We start from the raw sequence: 22,179 nt of genomic DNA on the forward strand, positions 1-22,179 counted from the left end.
AATGAGTCTCACACAGATTACAGAACATGTTTATTCATACTAGAAATGTAATGGACATGATGGTTAGTAATGATGTGGAGGGGCAATATAAAGTGATACATGATGTAACATGCAGTGGAATGTATCAGTCTTCATGCAAACCATATACTGAATTACCTTTGCATTAGGAACCCCACCTTCCCAATTTAAATATTCGGCACGATAATGAAGTATCACGTGATAAAATAACTTCATGAGCAGGTACTATAAATGGGCACACCTATCCTATGTACTTAATCAGTAAACGTTTGCCAGTAATGGAGAAGCGTGGCAACTTAAGCCAATTTGACCATAGGCAGATAGTTTGGGCGTGGAGGGCAGGTGCCAGTATTTCGGAAACAGCTGCACTTGTTGGTTACTCCATACTACTGTAACATGGGTATAGAGGACTAGATTAACCATGAACAGACATCCAGCAGAAACATTCACATTAAGGTGAGCGTCGGGTGTCATGGCTGGTATCTCAGTAATTACGAGCAATAGTCACACAGCTCACCCACCAGTACAACAGCAGAACAGTTCGACCCATTTCCACATGCACCATGCACTATACATTGCTTCGCCTGGGGTTCCACAGCCAGAGACAAGGGTACCTATGATGACGATAAAGCATTGCAAACAACGTTTCGTATGGGCCAAGGAACATCAGCAACGGACTCCTTCAGATGAAAGAAGGTAGTACGGAGTGATGAGTCCCGTTTCCTACTGTACCATGCTGATGGTTGGGTTCACATTTGGCATAAACAGCATGAGGTTCTATTCCTGGTTGCACAATTGGGGTTCAAGAGGGCAGTGGATGTAGTTTTATGGTCTGGGGAGCTTTTTCCTAGCATGTCCCAGGTCCATTGGTTATCATTCCACATGCCCTGTAGTATTCACGAATGATGACTACTACAGGGGACTGTTAGCTGACCAACTCCATCCATATTTGTGCGAGGACTATACGACCAAAGTTCCATCTTTCAACAGGAGAATGCACCTTGTTATTGGGCTCATGAAACTACCGAGTGTTGGAAGAACACCACAATGAATTCGCCACATCGCCTTGTATCCCAAGCACCACTGACTGTAACCCAATTGAACATGTGTGGGATATTCCAGAACGGTATGTGAGAGCTGCTGAACCTCCTCATCTGAATGAACATGAACTGATGGAGTTGCTGCAGCAGACATGAATCAAGTTACGAAGAGAGGAAGTTCGACACCTAGTGGAATCTGTTCCTAGACATCTTCAAGCGGTGACGGCACACCACAGAGAGGTAAACCATGCGTTATTAACCCTTTCTGCTCTAGTGATTCTATTTGGAAGTTCATTTGGTATATCAGCCTTTTGCAGTTGAGGTTTATAGAAAGTTCCCTCGACTATCTCTCCGTCCCGACTGCGAACTCTATATACTACAGGGTTTCTATTAATAACCTGAACAATAGTGAACAATTCTCGTGTCCAGTTACCCCAATATCCTTTTCTAAATTTGTGGGTATCATCACTTAAAACCACACTATCACCTACTTGAAATTTTGGTTTGGTAGTCTCCTCTTGGGTTCCGCACAAATATTTCCAAACACGATCCTCGTTGTGAAGGTTAACTTGCGAAGGAGCCATACCGATAGTGCGATGTGGTGTGAGGTTATAAGTATGTACAAGGGTCGGCAAAACATTCGTATAACTTTTACTTTTAGTATACGTCATCCACTTGTAGATCTTTGTTTTTCAATGTTCTGATAAATCTTTCTGCAATGGGTGCTTTCATTTCGCTCCTGGTCGTGTAGAAATGAATATTATGGTTCTTAAACAATGCACGAACTTTCTTGTTGCAAAACTCTTTTCCTTCATCAATGTTTATGTAATATGGCACTTCCTCTTTAAAAATAGACTCGAAAGCATTAACAACAGCGTCTGCTGATTTCTTCTTCAGTGTTCGAACCCACGCAAATCGGGAAAAACAATCAATGCATACAAGAAGGAAATACACACCCCCATTCTCTTTCGCATGGAATGACATATCTGCCAAATCACATTGAAAAGTGTGTAAAAGTGTCGGGACTTTGATTTGATTGCGTTTAACCTTTCTTCTAATGGGTTTATGTCTCGCATAAGTAGGTTGTGTTGCTAACCAACTTTTCACGGTTTCATGTAGCAAATTTGTATGTTTCTGTAAAGCTTTGATACTTCCAAAACTAACTACTGTATTAGGATTATAGTAATCTGCTAACTTTTCCATTACTATGAATGATTTTTTTTCTTTGCAGGTGAAAATCAAGAACCATCGCAAAAGTGGCAGATACTTGCTTTTATAGCAGTACTGCTAATATTAATGTTCGCGGAAATAGCCATAATCATCTGGGAAGCAGTATCAAAATCAGGCAATCAAACATGCCTCATGAAAGAAATGTTACAACAAGAAAAGCACCATATGCATTGGTGATATCTGTAAATTTCTATTTCTGCATATTGCATTGTAAATAATAACTGAAATAAATATGTAAACTTAAAAGAACAAACATGATTTGTTATGTATGTTTAAGTAAGATCACGTTCGAAAATCGCTGAGAATGCACACACGATTTATTTATTTAATTTATTGAACTTTAAGATCTTAATTTTAAACAAATCAAAATGTTCGGATGAATTATGAATAAAATATGAATTTGAATTAGAGTATGAATATAGAAGAAAATACGGATGAGCTATGGGGAGAAAAAGTGTGTGTTTAAGGGACACCAGTATATAATTAAATTATTCAGAAAAGCTCGAAACACTGCCGCCATCACGACTTTCTCTAAGCATTCCCACCCTTTAACAGGATAGAAATACCCCAAAATGTATTGGAAAATTAGTACACCCATCTATAGACAACCAAACATGACGACAATGACGGATGTGTGTGTCACCCTGGGAAAATTCCAAGATATCTTATCTCAAAAACGTCGCCCACAATTCCATAGCCAAACCAAAACACCATGTGATATCACAGAGAGACATATGTTCCCCAGAAATTTCCAAACACATAATGTCAGGATTCTTATCTCTAAAAATCACCCACAATGCAATAAATGAACCAAACACACCACGTGATGTTCCGGACAGACCAGGGCCCCAGCGAAATTCCAAACATTCAAAAATCTATAATAACAAACATTCACGTCACGATTCCGTATCTTATCTTGATCTTGATCTTGTCACTAGTGCACCGCCAATCACGACACGAATCTTTATCTCTAATATATCTTCCTTTCCATTCAAAACAACAATGTCACTTATTTACAACTAACAAATGACGTCACTTATTTACAACTAACAAATGACGTCACTTATTTACAACTAACAAATGACGTCACTTATCTACATCTCATAACAATACACACACCGACGTCACGATTCCTTATCTTATCTTGATCTTGAACTTGTCACTAGTGCACCACCAATCACAACACGAATCCTTATCTCTACCATCATCCATAATTCCATATGCGAACCAAAACACAAGCTCATCTCACTGACACATATACCCCCAGGGAAATTCCTAACATTCCAATCTCATGACGTCACGCCCACAACGAAGTCATCTTCTTATCAACCAATGACGTCACGATTCCTTATCTTATCTTGATCTTGAACTTGTCACTAGTGTCTACCCTACTACTACTAGCGACAGATAAGAGATATGAATTCCAGAAGAAGCTTGAGTACTTATTCTCAAAAAATGAAAGTCAGTGTTTGTAGTCATGTGTAATCTAATAAAAATAAAAGTATGCGAAACGGAATAGTGATATGTGGAACAGTCAGGAGTTTTTAATTGTAGTGAGTACATCCTCAGATCCCGAACAAGTGATCAAAATCATCTAATGTTTTAATCACAAAAATACTTTTAGCCCCGACTAACTTTTGGAAATATCGACAGGCAGCTTATCTTCAAACTTGCTATTGTCTGTAGCTGATCTCTTTGCTATTAATCATTTTCCAGATACCCGTCTCCAGTACATAGATGTTATAGCGACCTTGTGATCCTAAAACATAACATTCACATTTATATCTGAAATGATGTGGGTTCTGCAGGTGAATTTTGTGAGATGCATAATGAAAAATACCGTTATCTGGGAGGAAAACACCTTTACTTACGTGTGTCAGAGATGGGATAAATACAACCAGATTAAAAAAAAAAAAGAATGATGTCTTCTAGTGGATGATTAGAATAAAACCTACACTGATTATTTTTCGGGGGTTCTCGTATTGTAGTTGCAGAAAATTACCATAGAGCTGGCAGCATATTCACTATACTTTCGTAATAATTGCAATATTCACACTTGCTTTAATTTTCTTTATAAAATATAACAATATCTTGCTTCTGCATTTTTTTAAAATAGTTTTCCTCTTAATATCTCTAGGTGCTATAAGGTTTCTCATCTACTGGAATAAATTATTGGGTTACTTGAAAAAAATAAATTTAGTAACAAACAACAAAAAACTTTTCATTCAGTCATCTGTCTACTTTTTCATAATTTATCCACCCATATCATAAGACAACCTATTATATTGGTTGGATATCATTATTTTATTAGTATAAGTTACTGAAATATCCTGCTGATTGTTTAAGAAATCTTTAAAAAAATAAACAAATATGAAAATACATGTTGGAAGTCGAGAATGAATACCTTCAAGAAAATGGTCATAACAAGATTTTTCTCGGACAAAGTGGTATATTCGGAACAGCATACCTTTTGTTGTGGTGGCATGGGATATATAGCCTCGAGTCAAGAACTAACCGACTCGATGTTAGTTCTTGACTCGATGGCGGTCTAATATTAACCCGGCGTTAGTAAGGTGGGAAAATGTAACAAAAGTGGAAAGGCGGGGTCCCACACTAAATTTGCTCGCGCGCAACAGCCTGTCGTCTATGGCGTCGAGTAGCGGGTTACGGGAAGGTGACGCTGTACTGAGGCATGACTCACTGCCACGCGTTGTTAAAAAATTATAGTCAATTTAAAATCTTTGTGGTCTGTGACACCCCACCTTACTAACGCCGGGTTAATAATAAGAATATGTTGCTTCAACTATGGAACTGTTGCTGATTGATATTGAAAATCAGTGATACGAAATTTTATTTTTGAAAAATTGATAACGCTTTTAATTCCACAAACAATGTAAGCAGGCATGTTACCTGTGACTAACTTTTTTGCAGATAGTGGCATCTAACTTCTACTCTTATTGTCCTCGCAGATGGCACAACTGCCGTCATCTGGTCTATAATCCAATCACTGTAACTGGCTGAAATAGTCTGAGTTATATGATCGATTTCGGAAAGATAAATCCCTATTTGCCTGAGCCAAAGTTCGAATTACTCGGCGGTGAAAAAAAAAGCTTAGAAAAGTTTTTCTCTTCGAAGTCTTATTCATTTATTAAAAACGCCTGGCAGCTACTATTATCGAGAAGCATAATACTTTAATAAAAATGTTAAGAAAAAAATTGTAACCCATAGGTCACTTGAAAGTATGACGAGATAGACATTATTCAATCCGAAAATTCTAGGATTAGATTCCCGACATCGTGTTGATCTTATACAGAAATACCAAACTTTTTCTTCCTCAAAAGAAATCAACTGCTCAGCAAACATTCACAATTATGTGCGAAATGGGGGACTGTGTTGCCTAGAAATCCTTTATATAGTGAGTCATTGGATTCCATGGAAGAGGCATAACCCTATCTCACTGCTCATATACCATCTTAACAGCCTTGCTGATGATAGCACCCTCCATTCATCCTGCTTATTCAACAAACCATGCAATGCTGAAACTTCAAGATCACCTACGATAATGCACTTAACATTGATCTTGATACCATCCTGGAATGGGGAAACAACAGCCTAGTCATGTACAATGCGTCCAAGCAGAATGCGTCACAGTTTTCCTATATCGCAAAAAAAGTCCTTAGTTCATCACTTTAAAAGTGCACAACAATCAAGACGACATCTTTCTTTTCTGACTGACTGTTACTCATTATTTTTCTTGGAATAATCAGATAACTGCCGAGACTGGATGACTCTTCTCGGACGTATTCTTACTTCTATTCTTTCCTGGAATAATCACCACATCTATAGCAACTTCTGCTTCCATAAAACTTTCCATCCTTTTATTCTCAACGAGATACTTCTCTTCTATCTAGTTGCTTTCTCTATACAAATATCAAATTCGCCTTAGGTTATAAGACTGCGCGCATGTTTGGGGCGATGTGCCTATCGTCTCTAAAATTCTTGTTCCATGCTCTCTTCTAGTAGAAACAAGAATCTTAGAGGAGATAGGTACACCAGGATTGATGACCCCCCCCCAAGGAACTCTTAAATCATTGTCTTATAGATGGCCAGTTTCTGCATTATGTGTCTTCTGCAAATATTTTGATGGGACTGTTCAGCAGAACTAGCATCGATTATGTAATTATTCCTGCTTAACCTAGCGGGACACAAACAGCTGCTGTTTAACATCCTTTTACAGTTGCAGTACAGACTACTGCATTTATAACTAAACCTGTTATTTCCAGTCATCTTTTATTCAGTCTACCTCAAATCTGTGCAACAGCCTTCCCTGCAAAGTATTTCCTAAGAATTATGCCTCCAGCTCTTAAAGAGCAATATCTACAGATTACTCTCTTTTTTTTTTCTCCAAGCACACACATGGTATTTATCTGCTATCGGTCTTGCAGCTTCTAGTGATATAAAAGGAAATTACATACACAAAGGTAACTCCCAAAATAAGACATAAAACCGTGGAATAATAGGTTTTGACTTGTTTTAACTTTGTTTTCCTAAAATAAGAGGGTACATAGTATGGTGATCTGTAAAGTTGTGCTTAGGATCTGAAGCCAGTACAACATGATTGTTGCTATACAGTGGACAGATAGATATACAGTATATTTTAAAACTAGAACCATGATATACTGTAATACAATCGGCTAAGTAATAAATTGAGTGCTACTCGTTATGCACACATTATGCCAATAGAAAAGAAACCGGATGATCAATTGCATATTGAATGAGGAGAACGTTTGAAAAGTTTCATGTTCTAGGCATCATCACTAATACTTCTATCATTTAGAACGATCTCTGGGTTCTTCATAACTTCTCTTTAATATTTCTTCCAGAGGTTTGTAATATAAGCATGCATAGCTTCGAAGCTAACAGTGATGGATTTCACTGATATAGGTAAATTTGAATATGAAGATATATTTTAAAATTCTTTTTTGGTTCCAGCCAATAAAATGAATATAGGTAGCAAACATGTAATTTAAGGCTGAATGATCGATATTTCAGTTGGTTTGAGGTGTTCTGAATATTAGTTGATGGCAGTAGTGTACTTATACTGTATATGAAATCCATAGGAAACTAAAAGACCATATAAAAGTGTCTCGTGCAGAGAAGTGTTTGACGAGAGACTTGATGATGAGTACCTTGAACAACTGATATTGTAATGCTTTGGAAATACGCTGCGAGGAAAGTTATTCCAAATTGATGTACAGCCTCATCAAAATAACTACATGCAAAGTACATGGCACAAAGAAAAGGAAACAAATAAAAACACATGAAAAGTGAAAAAATTATGTCAATGAGAGATTTATCATTTAAAAAATTAGACCATCCCTGTCCACATTGATAATGAATGCTTATTGCACTGTCACAAATGTAAGAACATTATTTCAAGACTGGGAGCATTGATAAGTATCTTGTAAATTTTTTACTCCTTTTGGTTCTGTATATAATTGTATAACTTTTGAAGTAAACTCATTCATTTACAATGAATTTTTGAGAGCATAATTAAATTACATTTTTAGATTTGTGATGCGATATTTAATATTTATTTAAAAATAAATAAATTACGACTGCTCGTTTTTTTGGGGTTTTTATTCTCTCTCTTTTTAATATTGAGTAGTTTTTTTTTTTTTTTTTTGTCGATAGAGGGATAAGTAATGTACTGGTAGAATTTCTCATTTCTTCTTAGTGTTCTATCGAGACCTGAACCGTTGTGCGGTTTCTCAAAAATCAAAATGGCTGGCTTTGATGGGCATACGTCGAAAAGACAAAGAACTGAAAACGAACGGGTAACATATTGTCTTTTTGTTTATGTTTTCTGTTGATTTACTTATATTTTATCAAGGTTAGGTTAATATATCTATAACGCATGCTATTTTTGAAGTGAATTATTGATTTTTGAAGATTTTAACGTTGCATCATGAAATCATGTAGTTGCGTGTTAACAAAGATGCGTTGAATTTTTTTGCTTTATAGTTGTACACTGATCTTTGAAATTCTTTTGAGTTACTAAGTATCAGTGTCTTAATATACTTCATGATGTATTATTTTAATCATGTATATCATTTAGCCCTCTTAATAAAATTAATACATCGGAGTTACAATTTTGCCGCTATTGCTACATAAGAAACATGTAAGAAATGTGTATAGGATGTCTTATAAGACCGTCCAAAAGCAAACCAGCGTTTGCGATTAAGAAACTGATGGCATTTTTCATATGCCATTTTGGATTAGATTTGGTTTTACGTGGGAAGAAATATTTTACCATTCGTAATTAGAATATGCTGAATTTACCAGTATGAAGCGTTTTCACTCTTGGTTACAAATAATGCTGCTGTATTACAATTTTTTTTCCATCAGATTCGATATGCATAGATAAGTTATCATTCAGAGATTTTGCAAGCTAAAACTCATAAAGAGTTATAAAGCTAGAAGATCATTAAGAGATTCCGAGGCAGCATGTATAGTAATGTGTGTAATATATACAAAACTGGAAATTTTATTAATTCTCAGGCTGAGTGAAGGATCTGGGTATTGCCAACATTCTTAGATTTTTTTAGATACACACAGGGCTTTTTTTCAGTCGGAACGCGTTCCGGTAAACTTTCCCGGACCGTTTCGGCTGAAAAAAAGCTCTGGATACACATGTATATGTGTACACACACACGCGTTTTTAAATTTGCTGGATTATAATAAAATTCATCTTTAAGTGATAGAAAAGCTTTATTCCTGATACCATTGTGTGTAAAAAGAAATTTGCTATTCAGACTTGGATTGAGAACTAGTTTACAAACCAGGCATTAAAGAGCTGCAGTAAAAAATTGCCCGTTCACAATATAATTATTACGTGGCACCTCCAGGGAGTTCAAGGACTCATCATGGTAGGGCACACAACTCTACTTCTCTAAATACATATCATCCTCTCCACTACTTCATTCTGCAACTACAACACCACTACCATCACTGCCATCTATTGCGCATCACTGCCAACAACAATATTTTTTTTGTCTATAAATTGCGTGTGTTCTGAAGGCCTATTTGTCTGTATGCGGGATGAAAAACTCGAGTTTCCTGGGGGAAAAATCCTGCTATTATCATATGAGATGGGCTAACCCACCTTCAACTGAAAAAGCCCATAGGATTCTTCTTGTCATTAGGTGAAGAGATTTTTTTTTTTTTACCTCATGATGAAAAAAAGGGCATTATTAAGGTACCTATTCCCTAGCCAATCCCACTGAAAGGTGATATATTGCTAAAATACTGCATATGTTAGCAAGGTTTATCACATTAAAGAGGAAGAATGGGATATGTTGCTGTTAGTAGAATATTTGTTAAGCTGCTTGCTACTTACTGCTTTGTGAGGATCTGATCAACTGCAAATATGATGGGTTTCTAAAGGCAGGGCAACAATTGTGTACACATGCAGTATTGAAGCCTGGGTTTTTTTTTTGTTGTTTTGTAGCTTGTTTTGAATTAAAACCCAACTAAGACTGAGATGGTATATTATGTCTTAAGTTTATGTTCTTGCTGTTTTGCAAGTGAAAAACCCTACTATCTCTGCATGAGACTTACTAAATCAGCTCTGCTCTTCAAGGTCTCAGACAGGAATCTGCATCTTTACATTCTTGACTGACCTATGGAGGTTCTTTCCCAGTATGTGACAATTCAACAGTGGGAGCAGCTTGTGGATTTGATAATTTCAAACATATAAGGTATTTGCATTTTCTGTCTCCAACATTAGTTATCTATCAGAATAAGAGTTCTTATTCTGATAGATAAGATATCTGTGACTGCTTTGTTAAATGTTCTTTCATTTATTGTTTATACTTAATCTGCTATTGTCTCTTTGGGAAACATCATTTGATTTGATTTCTGGTATGGGGACCACATGTAAACACACAATCCTGAGAAGTTTTGCAAGTTGTCAGACTTCATCAGGGATCCAAATACAAGACAGCATGAAGCTAGAAAGAACAATTACTTTATAGGTTTTTCACCAACTTCACTAGTGATTCACATGAGTGACAATGCCATTGAAATAATGTGTTGAAACAAAGCTAGTTGTCATGTTCTGTGGCATATTGCATGCTGTGATATCCCAGATCCACAGTTGTATTCTTGATAAATGCTGAACTTCAAAGGATTAAACCTTGGTTTTTGCTACTGTGGAGTAGTATGCAGCAACATTTCTGAGGCTTTTTCTTATAAAAGTTGATTACTATATGGCATTTCTATTTTCATCCAAATACTTGGTTGCCTGTATTTGTTGTGTGAAAGGCTAATCCTGATCTGTGCTTCCATTTCTTTATTGACGTTTTACATATTCTGATATGCAGATCTCTGGATCATCCTCTGGCCTACATAGCAAATGCCACATTTTCTATACCACACAAATATTACATATGTTCTAATTTTTTCACTGAATTATTTATTCATGAATAGTTGACTGATCATAATATTCTTTTCCATGTTTAGATTTGACAAACTTTGTTCATAAATAAACAATGATTCAATAATTCTGTGAAAATTAGTTAAACATAGCTTGATTAATATTTGGGCTAAGTGCTCTTATACTTATTGTTCTACATTGCTGCAGACTCATTGCTCTGCTAATACCACAATATTTTCATCATTTATTTTTTTGCAAGATATTGGTATGTTTATTAAATTTTTTTTATTATAAATCTTGCCTTTTTGAGCCATGTTCTGCAATAAGTTGGGTTGCTTCACCAGGTGATGAAATGCATTTGAACCATTTCAAAATATTCAAACATCCACGAAATACTTCAATATAAGTCAGTAACAATATTCTTTCTCGTAGACAGGCTTATACATTGGTTATGCATTATTAAATCACTTAAGGAATTGAACAATGTAGATACGAATATAAATTAAATTACACTTTAATAAATAATTTCGATATTTCGGCAACGTCACGTTGCCATCTTCAAAAGGAACTTACAAAAAAAGGCACGTGCACGTAGGCACTACAACACTAACCAAGAATGAAGAGATGAAGCCATTGTTCTCCTAAAAGTCTTGATGGTGCCCTCTAGTAGGCTAAGCAGATGTTCTTGGCCATTGGGCTGAAGGTCTGCTGATGTAAGCCTCCCAAATTTGGGGCAGTTGCATACAACCAAATTTGTTGAGGTTTGGAGAGTTTCTTATTAGGGCTGAGGCAGATTCCATAAATAGTCTTTCGAATTTGTATTTGCTACGGTGTATTACTGTAGCTTTCTTGCACCATATTCTGTGGCATGTATCCAGAGCATGGTCTGCAAGACCAGAATGGCTGTACTTGTGATGTAGTCCTTGTGTTCAGAAATTCTGATATTCGCTGTCCTGCCTGTTTGGCTAAAGTTAGACAGTTTACAGCTGCAAGGGACCTGGTATACACCAGGTAGGTCTAGAGGAAGCGGTTGGTCTTTAGTGGAGCAGATAAGGGATGCCAATTTTCTATATGGTCTGTAACAAGAGGTCAAGTCATGTTTTTTTAAGATTTTGGTAATTTTTTCCGAACTGCCTCAGATGTAGGGAATGGTGATGGATTTAGAATAATCCTTGTTGGGGGGGGGGGAGGCTGTGGTTTGTAGGTTTAATATTTTTGGATTTTTTTGGGAAGGGGTAGCCATTGGCTGAGAAAGTGTTGAGGATGTGATTTAGTTGTGTTTAGGGCCATGTTGTTAGAACAGATTAGTTTAGCTTTGTTGTATAATGTTTTCACTCCATATTATTGAGGGGGGGGGATTGTTGGTGAATGTATCTGCCTGTATGGGTGGGGTTTCTATAAACTGAGAAAACCAAGGTTCCATCAGGCGGGCGTGTGATAGTGTGTCTAGGAAAGGGAGGCTATTGTTTTCCTCTTTTTCCAGGGTGAACTTGATTCTGGGGTGTTGGTTGTTTAAGTGTGTTAAGAAGGAGAGGAGTGTTTCAGAGCCATGTGGCCAAATAGCGAACACATCATCAACGTAGCAAAGCCATATGGTTGGTTTTTGTGGGGCAGAGGCTAAGGCTTTTTCTTCAAAGGTCTCCATAAAGAAATTGGCCAAGGGTGAGGAGAGTGGTGAACCCATGGCTGTCCCCTCTATTTGTTTGTAGAATTTTCCCTGCCAAACGAAATAGCCTGAGTTCATTGTGAACTGAAATAGGGCTGAGATATCGAGAAAATTTAGCTTGGATTAGCTCTAAGGTTTCCTTGAGTATGGGACATTTGTGAATAAGGAGGAGACGTCAAAGCTGACCATTATATCAGTATGTTGGAGTGTAAGGTTTTCTATGCTGGCTTTGAAGTGGGCTTAGTTTTTTTTATGAGTGATTGTGTGTTGCCAGTATAGTGTGAGAGCTCTTTGGCGAAATGTTTAGCTAATTTGTATGTGGGGGAATCAATGCCATCCACTATGGGACGTAATGGCACATTTTCTTTATGTATTTTTGGGAGTCCACTGCAGACAAATAATTTGAAAAAAATATGAGGTCGACAGATGAAAAAATTCGAAAAATTAAAAAAGAACTATCGTCAATCCAAAACTTCCTACCTTCACTGTAATCAACCTTTCTTCAGTCACCCTGAAGCCTGAAGCACTCAATGCGCTTTCACATGCCCAAAACTTTGCCATTGCTCCCAGAAAAATATCTAGTGAGAATATTATGATCCAGATCAAACGTGGAATCTGCCACCTTCCACATCAAATCGCCAACAGTGTAAGACTGGATGTAGCTTGTGTCCTCTCCAAAGCAAGACCACCAAAAACCAACATATCCAACAAGGAATATAAAGCTCTGCAGGAAATGAGGAATGATAAAGAATTGGTTATCACCAAAGCGGATAAGGGAAATGCAACTGTAGTATTTAACCAAAAGAACTACACTGGTAAGGTTAATGGTCTTCTATTAGATTGGGCTACTTACCTCCCTATCGAATACAATCCCACCAACTCGCAAATTAGAAGAAAACTTCACAGGCTGCTTAAGAAAGTCACTTCTTGGCCTGTAGAAGTTACCAACAGATTAAAGCTGTTTAAATCTAACCCCCCCCCCGTATTTACGGACTCCCAAAAATACATAAAGAAAATGTTCCATTACGTCCCATAGGGGATGGCATTGATTCCTCCACATACAAATTAGCTGAACATTTGGCCAAACCAAAAAGCTCACACACTATACTGGCAACACACCATCACACACAAAAAACTCAGCCCACTTCAAAGCCAGCATAGAAAACCTTACACTCCAACATACTGACATAATGGTCAGCTTTGACGTCTCCTCCTTATTCACAAATTTCCCACTCAAGGAAACTTTAGAACTAATCCAAGCTAAATTTTTTCCCAATATCTCAGCCCTATTTCAGTTCACAATGAACTCAGGCTATTTCGTTTGGCAGGGAAAATTTACAAACAAACGGGGTGGAGGGGACAGCCATGGGTTCACTCTTCCTCCCTTGGCCAATTTCTTTATGGAGACCTTTGAAGAAAAAGCCTTAGCCTCTGCCCCACAAAAGCCAACCATATGGCTTTGCTACATTGATGATGTGTTCGCTATTTGGCCACATGGCTCTGAAACACTCCTCTCCTTCTTGACATGCTTAAACAACCAACACCCCAGAATCAAGTTCACCCTGGAAAAAGAGGAAAACAACAGCCTCCCTTTCCTAGACACACTAGTCACCCGCCAGCCTGATAGAACCTTGGTTTTTTTCAGTTTATAGAAAACCCACCTATACAGGCAGATACATTCACCAACAACCCCCCCCCCCCCTCAATAATTATGGAGTGGTGAAAACACTATACAACAGGGCTAAACTAATCTGTTCTAACAACATGGCCCTAAACACCGAACGTAATCACATCCTTTTTTGTGGGGAGGGGTAGCCGTTGGCTATCCCTCCCCAAAAAAGGATTATTCTAAATCCATCACCATTCCCTACATCCGAGGCAGCTCAGAAAAAATTACCAAAATCTTAAAAATATGACCTGACCTCCTGTTACAGGTCATACAGAAAATTGGCATCCCTTATCTGCTCCACTAAAGACCAACCACTTCCTCTAGACCTACCTGGTGTATACCAGATCCCTTGCAGCTGTAAACTGTCTTACTTTAGCCAAACAGGCAGGACGGCGAATATCAGAATTTCTGAACACAAGGACTACATCCATTTTCACAAGTACAGCCATTCTGGTCTTGCAGACCATGCTCTGGATACATGCACAGAATACGGTGCAAGAAAGCTACTACAATAATACACCGTAGCAAATACAAATTCGAAAGACTATTTATGGAATCTGCCTCAGCCCTAAGAAACTCCAAACCTCAAAAATATTTGGTTGTATGCGACAGCCCCAAATTTGGGAGGCTTACATCAGCCCAACAGCCAAGAACACCTACTTAGCCCACTAGAGGGCACAATCAGGACTTTTAGGAGAACAATAGCTTCATCTCTTCATTCTCAGTTATTGTGTTGTAGTGCCTACGTGCACGTGCCTTTTTTGTAAGTTCCTTTTGAAGATGGTAACGTGACGTTGCCGAAATATCGGGAATATTTATTAAAGCGTAGTTTAATTTATATTCATTTCTACGTTGTTCAACTTGTTGTCTAGCTGCAAGATAGCGAATCATGTAAAAACTACCTGTGAGATATCCATTTATTGTATCTAAAACATTTGGCATAGGAATCATACCATAAACAGACTGCCTAATCACTAGAAATTAAAAGGGAAGTATGTGAATGACAGTACATCTTAATGGAAAACAATAAATCTCCAGATATAGGGTGTAATTAAATAAGTGACTTATTGTGTTAGCAAGAGTGAAAAAGAATTCAAAAACAGGAACTAGACTTGACAACTAGAATCCTCAACAAAAATCAGTGACATGAAAACACTCCTGATACACGAATGAAATATGTTTAATAACTGCTAATGAACAATCAGCTCATAATATATAAACAAGGTATATAAGACCAACAACTAGCATGAAATTAGCTGTGGAGAGGTTTGGGTTAGTAGTTTTTTTGTAGATTATACAAAAGTGAGATGTCGGTCTGTAGAAAATGATTTTGTTTGCAAGTTATATGTTAGTAAAGTATAGTAAGGTACAGTAAATGTAAGTAGAGAATGAGGAATGAATGGTTAGGTTATGCCAAAGGCATAACCTAACCATTCGTATGATACTGATCTGGCAGGATATCAGGGAATACACAGAATGTTAAAGAGGGTGACGGATAGGTACCTCTGGAAAGGAATGAGAAGTGACGTAGAGGCATATGTCTCTTCATGCAACCTATGCCAAATGAAGTCTCCCATTGTGGGTAAGGCCCCTCTTGAGCCGTTCCCTCGCGCCCCTTCCAGGCCATGGCCATTGTGGGGCCACTTCCCACCACATCAAGGGGGAACAAGTACATCTTAATCGTGGTAGACATGTGTTGCTCTAGGTTTAGTGATTTGTTCCAAATGGACTAAGGAACTCATGCTTTCACGATGGCTAAGCTATTAAAATTGCGTAACTTATAATACATTAGTACTTTGTATGGGCTAAGAGATTTTATTAATATTTTTATCCCAATAGACCAAACATGAACTTTACTTATTTGCTTCACGAATTCTTATCTCTTCAATCTGTCATACTCATCTGGCATCTATTCAATAGCTTGGAAGCAAGGTTTTATCCAGTTCTTGGAGATTAATCAAACATCAAATTAAAGGGCAATGGATTGCTCTTTTGCTCTGTCTTCATACTTTCATATAATGGAAAAGATCAGCCAGCTGCTTTACTATTTGGAAACACCAATTAATTAGTAATCACTAGTATTGATTCTGTCATTTTTGGTTCACATCAGATCTAATGTCACCACCTTTGGATAGCTGGAGAAGCCATGGAGAAGCTGGGAGAATCTCAAGTGGTTGCTTATGATATTTGCAAGACATTTATAGTATTCCTCCTTCCTTGTGAATGGATTGGTCTCCATTTGTTCATTGTTGGTTCTCATGGTGGATGGTTTCAACACATTTTTTGGTCAATTGTGGTGTACCTTTTACCTGCTCTCTTTCTCCTGTGCATCATTGATCTGACATCTAATCATATTTGTAGCTGCTCTTTTTTATTTCCAAAACTCCATAGTGCTTAGGTAATTCATACTTCACAATCTTTAATGCCATAAACAGTGTTTGCTATTTTTAAGTGGAGATGAGGATAATCTGGTGAATGCCTCTTGAATGCAGTCCTGTTGTTTTTCAGAACAGCCATACTTCACTCTTCTTCACTTTTGACAATATTGTGCTGACCATCTAGGATCAGTTTACCCTTCTTAGGTTGACTTGCATATCTAGCCTATTTTGGCAGAAGTGCACCAGGTCCATAGTCTCTTCAGCATTCAAAAAGCTTGGTATTCTTTTTTGTTCTAAACTATACTTCTCTCCTGCTCAGTTGACACTTCATAAAGCTGGAATCTGCCTTCCCCTAGAATACTACCATTCCTACGCTTCCTTCTAATCATGTATGAACAGCATTGTTTGCTGATCAGCAGCTGTATACAATTCGGGATCAAACTTATCAAACGGCTTCTCATCCTCCATTCCTTACATTTCTGCTCTTTGGAACCCCCATACTGTTTTCTCCAATGAAACAACCCTCAGGTCGTCGAGGGACAAACATTGCATTCTTACTTCTACAGCACTTGTCATAGGTGTGTGGGTGAGCGCTGATAAAAGAAAATTTAATCATTATGTACTTTGCGATCTAATTTTCATATATATGTAATGAAAATCGTCAAGTAGTTTGTTCATCAGTTATATTGTTCAGACTGAAGCGAGCAAAAATGTCAAATGATTTTGCTAATGAAAAATATGGCCCATATGAGAAACCAGTTTCAGCAAAAATTTTCTTATATCATGTATATAAAATTCAGTTTATTAGTATGAGGTGTGACCAGAAGGTTTGTGGTAATGCTATTGCACTTGCTATAAGCTGTAATGTGCAGTTTTTCAAAGTTGCAATTTTTGTTAGTGAAATCTTAAGTGTGTATCTGTCATTTTGTTCTTAGTGATTTCCACTCCAAAATAAGAACTACATGAAACCTACGTATGAGTAGGAAAAAAGTAAGCAGCATTCAAACATTTCATGTCTTAAAGTTTGGAAGTGGAATGACTTTTTGAGATGTTGATTAGCATAATATGTGGCAGGCTATGTTACTAAGTTCAGAGCTGTTAAAATGCCGGTAACTATTTGAAAGGGAAAAGCAAATAAGCCTTATCTGCTTCTTTTTTTGATCAGTAACATGCTTGTTCAGTCATTTCATTTAATGTTTTCTTTAACAGGGTTATGGTGGACAAGGATATTACAACTTTCAGCACAGAGGAAGAGGGTAAGGTTTTATTAAATCTAAATTAAATAAAATTATGAGTTATTATTAATTGAAATCAGTTTTAAAAATTTGAATTAAGCAGGAATGCAACAGGATTTTTTCTGACATGTTAAGAACATTCTGGTGTCAGCATGATGCTATCAAAGCAGCTGTGATGCTCATGGACCACAATAATTACTAAAATGGTTTTGGAGAATATAAAGACAATGTACATCAATTTTTCTGAACGGAAGTCGATAAGAGGAAAACCTAGCTTAACACGACTAATCCATCAATTAATGCATGCTAAGTGAATACAGTAAACAATAGGAATAATTATAATTCTTCCATCAATTAGTGTAAATTTGAAAAAAATTATAAGCTATATTAGAAGATAAAATCATCAGTTAATAAAAATCAATTGCTTAAATTTTTATTAAATGTCTAAACATTTGATTGAGCCACTTTTTTTACAAAAAAAAATTAAGTAAAGATGTTTGAATCGTGCTCAACTTTTTCATTTTGTCATGTAATTTGCAATTAGCTAGTGATCACTTTAGCAATATTTTATAAACTTTGAAGCTTCGTTCCATATCAGGATCAGCATCAAACAAAATTTCCTTAGCATGCTCAGTGTGATTGAAAACTAGCTCAAGAGTTCCTTTGTTCTTAAACATTTAGTATGATGTGCTTCTCAGAGGTTTGCCTTTAGGATGCATTACTAATTTAGGACTACATCGAGTGGGAATACAAGAACCAACTCCACCATTTATCTCTGGTATGTTTAGGGTAAAGTCATCGGAGACCATATGATAATTGCATTTTTCAAAAATAAGTTCCTTGTATCAATTTAATGGTATGAAACATAATTCTAGCATCAGCAAGTAAAGAAGTAGCAAAATAATTATACACAAAGTATCACATGATGTGATAACGAAAAAATTTAAGGAACTATTTAATGCAGCGTAAGTACGAATGGTAAAAGCTGAAAATGTAGCTTATTCCACTACTTCCAAGATAACCTGAAAAAGAGTATAGCTATTTTTATTTCAAGACTTGTATGCTACCTGCTTGATTGGTCATTTGGGAGTTTCAATTTCACAGAAGGAATGTGGTAGTACTCTAGAGCAAGATTCCAGATCCTGAACACATCTGCAGTGCTATAGGAATACTCATCATAGGATTTTCAGTAGTCAGGAGGCTTAATTACAGAGGAATGCCCTTCATACATTGATTCTGAAGGAAAGAACTGGTATTGAAAGTAGCAACAGAATTAGAGTACATTAAACTTACTCTTAATTTGAATATGTTAATAGATAAGATGAATTCTCAGTATTGTACACTCATTCTGGCACCATTCACTCAGTCCTCAGCTTTCACTCAAAGAATCTTCAATCAGTTACACCATCTTTATAGCTTTCTTGGATGAATTTTCCATCCATCACCCACTTGCCTGTGCACATTTCCCTTAATTTCTGCCAAGTTCTGAACATGCTCTTGATATGATCTTAGCTGTTTGCTTTGAAATTCTCTAGCATCCCATGCTTGCTAGATTTGCAAGAGACCCTGTGATAGCAGATCAGGTATGCCTTGTGCACTGTCTTATATTATGGCACCAGAGCATTCTTAGCTGACATATTACCATTCTCAATATGACAGCAATCCTACTGGTTATCACAACTGCTACAGTGTATCCAAATCTAGCCCTTTATCATCCATCGACTTTCTGTCCTCACCTCTGTTTCTTTGGCCAGAATGGAAAAATTTACTTGACAACATAATTTACATTCCCACCCATTTTGTCTGAAGTAACTAATTAAAATCATTCTAAAGTGACCCAGTAGTGTTTTAGGTTAAAATAGTTGAAAAAATAATTTTTTTTTTTTTTTTCAGAGATCATGAAGAAAAGCCAAACCACATTCTTTTGATGACAGTTATAAATCCTGCTTATCCAATAACTGTGGTAAGTTTTAATAAAACATTAATAAAACTGTATGATAAATGTCAAATTGCACTTAAGGTTTTAAATAACTCTCAGTGGATTTATCATATACATTTGTGCTGTTGTCAAAGGATATAAAATAACCATTACCACACTCACCTATGTTTTCCCAACCATGGAATATTATCAGCTGAGCTATTGAGTGTAGTAGTGAATACTGTAACTAATTTTGTCTAAAAATCAAGATGTAAGAGGATGAGTTCATCATAACATTAATACTAGAATCTTATGTTAATTTAAATGTGTATTTGTAAAATCTTCAGCTAAGTTTTATAACCGTTGTCAATACAATTATAGGAAAACAGAAAATAATTCAATTGAAGGCATGTGATGTGTATTATTAGTTGCAGAAGAATAGCTCCATTGGCATTAATAGAATCCAAAATAAATTACATACATCTTCAAGGCCCACCTTTCCTAATTGGGTTGTGGGGGCAACAGATGCAAAAGGAACTTCCAATGGTCACGATCCTATGCCACCAAGCTCAGGTGTTCTGGTGGGATTCCCAAACATGTCCACCCAAGGTTTTGGATATAATCTATCCAGCGAGTCCGTGGCCTCCCACCCTCTGGCTTGGCAAAGAGGGTCTGCTGATGGAGCCTCTCTCTCTCTCTTGTGGCATTCTGACCAAGTGCCCATACCAACGTAACTGTGATCTCTCAATATGGAGAAGCAGCGGTTGAGTATTGAGGGTTTCCCGAATTGCAGAGCTTCTGACTCTGTCGAGTCTTGTCAGCCCTGCAACCCCTTGAAGGAACCTCATTTCAGCCGCTTGAATTTGTGTCCGCATTCTTTCAGTCATTACCCAACTCTCATGACCATGGGTGAGGATGGGGACATAGACTGTATTGAAGACAGCCAGCTTTGCCTTCTGGCTTAACTCCTGCTTCAATACTACCGAATGGCCAAGCTCCCGCAGTATTGAGCTTGCTAAGCCAAATCGAGTATCTCTACGTCCCATTTTCCATCATTTGTGAATATGGACCCAAGGTATTTAAACTTCTCCACCTGCCTCATTGGGACTCCACTTACACGTAGAGTGCACTGGGATGGGTGTCTTGAGCCCACAAATGTTTCAGTTTTGGCCATACTGATCTTCATTCCGGCATCTGCACAAACAGCTACAAACCTATCCAGAGTCCGTTGGAGGTCATCTGTGGAAGAGCTAAGCAGAACTAGGTCATCTGCAAAAAAAGCAGACGTCCAATGCTACATCTTTCAATTCTGACACACTCACTGCCTCGGCTATGTCTATCAATTCATTCCATAAATATTATATGAAAAGAAGGGGTGTCAGAACACACTCTTGGCGAAGGCCAACGGAGACTGTGAAAGGTTCAGACTTTGTGCTGTTTACCCTGACACAAAACTGGGCATTCATACAGGGACTTGATGGTAGCTAATAGTTGACCATCCACTCCATATTCCTGTACTACTTGCCAAAGCTTATCCTGAGGAATCCGGTCATATGCCTTCTCCAAGTCCACAAAACGTGTAGACATTCTTGGCATATTCCCAAGATTTCTCAAAGACTTGCCTTAAAGTGAAGATTTGGTCAGTTGTGCTTCTACCAGGACGAAAGCTACATTGTTCTTCCTGGAACTTTGACTCAACTATGCCCCTGCACCATCTTTCCAAGCACCTAGCATTCCCAGGCAGCTGAGCAGAGAGATGCCACGATAGTTACTGCAATCCTTCTGGTCTCCCTTCTTGAAGACTGGTATTATGCCTGTCTGCCGTTGCTTTGGTGCTTGCCCAGATATCCAAGCAGCCTGACACTCGAGTCAGCCAGAGAACACCTTCTCGATTTAAGGCTTTTAGCATTTCGGGCTGAATTTCATCATTGCCAGTAGCCTTGCCCGATTTTAGCGATTTTATTGCTAAATGGACCTCTTCTGCTGTGAGACTAGTCATTGCCCTGATCTGCACCTCTTGGATGTCCACAACTGCTGGGCCACCCCGGTTAAGAAGGCTCTCTCAAAGTATTCCCTCCATCTGTGGAGGATATCCTTCTCGGTTGTTAAAAGTGCACCATCAGAGGCCTTAATTGCCTTTGCTGTGCACGATTTTCTCCCTCGAAGGCGGTGGATGGTCTGCCAGAATACTTTGTTTGCATTTGCATAGGATGAGTCTAATCTTTCTCCAAAGGATTCCCAAGCCTTCTGCTTTGTTGTCTTTACTGCCTCAGCATACCGCAAATGCATCTCAGGTGACCTGACCCTAAGCCATGTTAGGTAGGACTCCTTTTTTGCCTGGACAGTTTTTTGGGCTTCTTGGTTCCACCAAGGTGTCCTTTTCTCACTGCCTGTTGCCACGCCAAGCCGCTTTCTGCCACAGCATGAGAGCATAAATTACAATAAAATAATTTAATTATTTTTAAATATAAACAAATTAAGGATCACATGAGTATTTCTTCCCAAAATTGTAGACAATGCATGACTTACTAAACCAGATTTGTTGGTTTGAAATGTATTATTCCTGATGTTCTTCGAGATGAATTTGT

At 37.5% G+C, this 22,179-nt stretch overlaps 1 protein-coding gene across 1 annotated transcript in view; it reads left to right on the plus strand.

Annotated features, from left to right (window-relative positions):
• Nucleotides 1-8,014: 8,014 nt before the first annotated feature.
• Nucleotides 8,015-22,179, plus strand: part of LOC150102737 (heterogeneous nuclear ribonucleoprotein L-like) — a 61,552-nt gene continuing 47,387 nt past the window's right edge. The window contains exons 1-3 of the mRNA XM_090399641.1: nucleotides 8,015-8,125; nucleotides 17,648-17,694; nucleotides 19,567-19,636. Coding sequence (XP_090255767.1) covers nucleotides 8,072-8,125; nucleotides 17,648-17,694; nucleotides 19,567-19,636 — 171 coding nt within the window. The 5' untranslated portion in view covers nucleotides 8,015-8,071. The remainder of the gene's footprint in view (nucleotides 8,126-17,647; nucleotides 17,695-19,566; nucleotides 19,637-22,179) is intronic.

The sequence above is a fragment of the Typopeltis vanoorti genome, chromosome 10 (assembly GCF_054136105.1).
Source record: "Typopeltis vanoorti isolate ZY-2024b chromosome 10, IOZ_Tvanoo_1.0, whole genome shotgun sequence".
In the NCBI taxonomy this organism is placed as follows: Eukaryota; Metazoa; Arthropoda; class Arachnida; order Uropygi; family Thelyphonidae; genus Typopeltis; species Typopeltis vanoorti.